Raw genomic sequence first — 3,671 nt, forward strand, 5'->3', positions numbered from 1 at the left:
GTAATGGTGACTAAAGGGTGTTTTTTCATGTCCTCTATGCTCTAACTATGAAAATATTTGATTTACAAATAAGGAATCCTACTTCGCGGAATTTCTTTTATCACGGTAGGGTCTAGAACCGATTAACCGCGATAAACGAGGGTTCACTGTTCTTCCGTTTTATGTTCCCCCGAGCAGCACATAGTTTAGTTCATAGAACTTAAAAAGCAGTTGCTGGGTGAGCTGACAGAATAGGAGATAACGGTACGGTACGTGGTCAGAACGGTACATGCAGAAACACACAAACACGCTTACAAATAATTTTATAAACAGATACACTTATACAGTCTCTAAAAGAATATAATAAATTCTGTGCTTACCTTGAACTGGGCTTGATGGTTTACGATTTGAGGAGGCGTCTGCTTGTTCCTGTTCTACTAGAATATATTCTAGAAAAAAAAGAAAACGGGGAAAATTTTGGATTCTTATGAAATTCATGCGCTCACGAAGGCATCCATCAACATTAACACTCTACTTCTAGAGTTCACCTAGAACACTTTCTGAATGCTCAGTCCCATTGCTTCTTTATGCTAACTTTCCTGTTCCTTTAAATTCTCCGTCTAGTCCCAGCCCCCACCATCTTAACGGGAGTACCGAGTTTGTCTTTCACAGACCTTCAAGGTCAGAACTTCTATTATTGCCTTCTGGCCCATGTATTAAAGGGCCAGGCAAAAGAGAATTTGACCTTTTCAGCTCCAAACTCAAGGGGCCACAATTTACATGCACCTCCCCTCTCCCCTATGCTGTATTGGACCCCCCCCCCCAAACTTACAAACCATGTTCAGATGTATTTACCTAAAGTAGACTGTATTTGAGGTTTTCTTGGTGGAATTAGTGTTGGTAGAGTCAAAGAACCAGGAAAATTACTAAAACTTACTACTACAGGCACACCGCGCGGTAAACGTTCAGCTATTGGAGTTACTAGTTTAGGAGAAGTAAAACTAGGTAAAGGGCTTAGCACTGCTGTACTTAAAACTAACTGGGGCATAACAGAAGGAGACTCCAGTCTCCTTGGTGGAAGATCAGGACAAGCATCTTCAAATGTACAAGTGATAAGTGGGCAAGGGGCACTGTAGGTTTTGGAGGTAGCTGAATTAAGAATGAACACATCTTTAAACTTCTCATCAATCAAAGGCCCTTCTAATTTTGGGAATTGTGTCTTCGGCTTCCTTAAATGTTCTGTTTGACTTATTTCTTTCCCAAAAACTCGACTTGAAGCTGAATGAGAAGTTGGAAAAAACAGAGACCCGTAAGCAGTCTCTGGGATCTGGAAGCAAACATCCTGAAGATGGTGTTTTGATGCTGCAATCGACTTTACGACGGCCACTTTTTCTTGTACATGGTGATCCAACAGGAGTGTCTGCACACTGACAGAAGTTTGGGACTGATTTTTTGAAGTCGCACTGGAAAGAGCTGAAGTGGCTTTAGGTTGAGAAACCTCTGCCTCTGGTTGCTTAATTTGAACAGTCTTGGCTAAACCGGACAAAGCAAAAAAGCACAATTAGGTTTTATTCATCAAAGTGTCATGGACAAGACTGTAATATTCATAGCGTTACTTTCCCTCTCTCTGTTTGCTTCCCCCACCACCACCCCCTAACCCCACCACCAGTCCTCTCATTTTCTAGAGAGGTCTCTGTTCATACTTGTTCAGCTTACCAAGACTTTTCATGAACTAGTTGGGAAGGAGTTATTCTTAAAAAAAAAAAAAGATCGAGAAAGGTGTAGTAGTACAGAGGTGAGCAGATGCTATTGAAACTGGGGAGATGGATGGACTACAAAGTGTTTTCACAAATGAGTATAAGGAAGAAGAAAATGTTCTAAAATCGATTGTGATGATTGGACCACTCTTCTTGATATGATCGAATTGTATGATATGTGGATGAAGTACCAATAAAACTTCTTAAAAAGTGTTTTCATGGAAATGCCTGTGGCTCAGCAATGCTTCTACTTGTTATATATCTTGGAGAATTACAAACTGTGACACAGAGATATGCATGCTAATGTTCATCACAGGACTAGTCACAAAAGCAAAAAGATGGAAACAACTTCAGCGCCCATCAGCGGAAGAATGGATCATACACACATACACACAGTGATTGCTATGGCATGTTTAAGAATAATGAGGGCATGCTGAACAACACTGATAGAGAACCCAAGGCGGGGTGGGGGTGGGGGGGGCATGCCCAATCCTATGTTCCTAATTCGACTCTTTTGACCTAGTTTCTGTCCAGCTCTTGGGCCATGTACTAGAGATGACTAGGACTTTAGACTCCGTCTGTCCTTCAAGGTCACAGCATCCTTCATAGCCCACACCAGAAGGATTTGATGGAGAAACCCTACTAAGTGAATTGGGCTTTACTTCAAATGCAACTATAGCAAATTTAAGAAACTAACAGAGTCCCTTGGACCTAAGGATGAAGCACCCTCGTATGAGAAGCAGCTGATGATTACTATGCCCAAGTTATGGAATTGGTGGTCATTGGATTTGGGTTGAAATGTCTTTCTTTGAGGGCGCCCAGTGAATGGTGGGTGGTCTATTCTCCTTCTTTACTTCTGGCATGTATTAGTTTGATAGGCCTGGTCCTGTCTTTATAAATCAGTGTTATTGAACGTTTTGCCCAATCGCCAACACGCATTGTGTAAATACTGTCCAGCCCTTTGAGAGTTTAATCTGTACAAGTCATCAATTCATATATCATGATCTGAAAAGCAGTCCTCTCGGTGTATATCTCATTTTCTCAATAATGTTTTAAATGTCCTATTATTGGCTAAATTAATGACAAAGGGAGAGTTGGTTTTTGCTCGCCACCATCCCCTAAAGTGCTCAGTTACGCTTGCAGAATTGAATTGGATGTTACCTTCTTATTAAAAACAATTGCAAGTTAATGGTTATACGTGAGTATTTTTAACGTAAGCAATTCTGAACTGTACGGGCAACATACAAACACACGTACCTGACTAGTACACATACCTGTATGGACTCTCTTTTTGTGTGACGGCAGCTTTGGGAGTTTAGGGGGTAAGGGTCTTCGAAGAAGTGTTGGGCGCTTTGACATTTTAATTAATAGTGAGCACTGTTTTTCATAACTAGTGAGAATTTAAAAGTGAAAAAACTTTTAAATATGTATTTCTGCAAAATAATTCATTAGAATCTCGATAACATCTTAACTAAAATATGAGTTAATACTTCACAGAATTCTTTATAAAAGAGAGCAAAAGTATAATTTTTAGAAACTTTAAAAATTGAGATAAAATTTAGGTTTATAATTAGTATCGAATTTTATTATATGTATGCCAGTAAGATAATCAGTCTAAAATATTCCTAAATTGCTAAAATAGTCAATATGCCAATGATATTGTAAGCAGTAAACACTTTATTCAGAACGGAAGAAATTACTTTTTCTTCGATCTCTGAAGTGTTTAAATTTGGAAAAGTGCACAGCTAAAAAGATAGACAAGGGATCTCCATAACTTAACCCTTGGAACATCCATCATTCACCAAAAAACGTTTTCATTCTCTAATAACGGCTCAAAAGTTCACGCATCAATATACGTCTCTGAACATTTCGCCCCAAACATGATTAGGCCATTTCTTTGCATTTCTCTCCCAATGAGAACTTTGCACGGGGGCG

At 39.4% G+C, this 3,671-nt stretch overlaps 1 protein-coding gene across 1 annotated transcript in view; it reads right to left on the bottom strand.

Moving 5' to 3' along the window:
• Window positions 1–3,095, bottom strand: part of LRRC63 (leucine rich repeat containing 63) — a 70,181-nt gene extending 67,086 nt beyond the window's left edge. Inside the window, exons 1-2 of the mRNA XM_013007582.2 lie at window positions 3,011–3,095; window positions 1,228–1,512 (exon numbers count right to left, since the gene is read on the bottom strand). Of these exons, the coding sequence (XP_012863036.1) occupies window positions 1,228–1,512; window positions 3,011–3,095 (370 nt within the window). The remainder of the gene's footprint in view (window positions 1–1,227; window positions 1,513–3,010) is intronic.
• Between the last annotated feature and the right edge of the window lie 576 nt (window positions 3,096–3,671).

Source organism: Echinops telfairi, unplaced genomic scaffold (assembly GCF_000313985.2).
Source record: "Echinops telfairi isolate 266 unplaced genomic scaffold, ASM31398v2 ScPeMD7_24;HRSCAF=84, whole genome shotgun sequence".
NCBI classification, from domain to species: domain Eukaryota; kingdom Metazoa; phylum Chordata; class Mammalia; order Afrosoricida; family Tenrecidae; genus Echinops; species Echinops telfairi.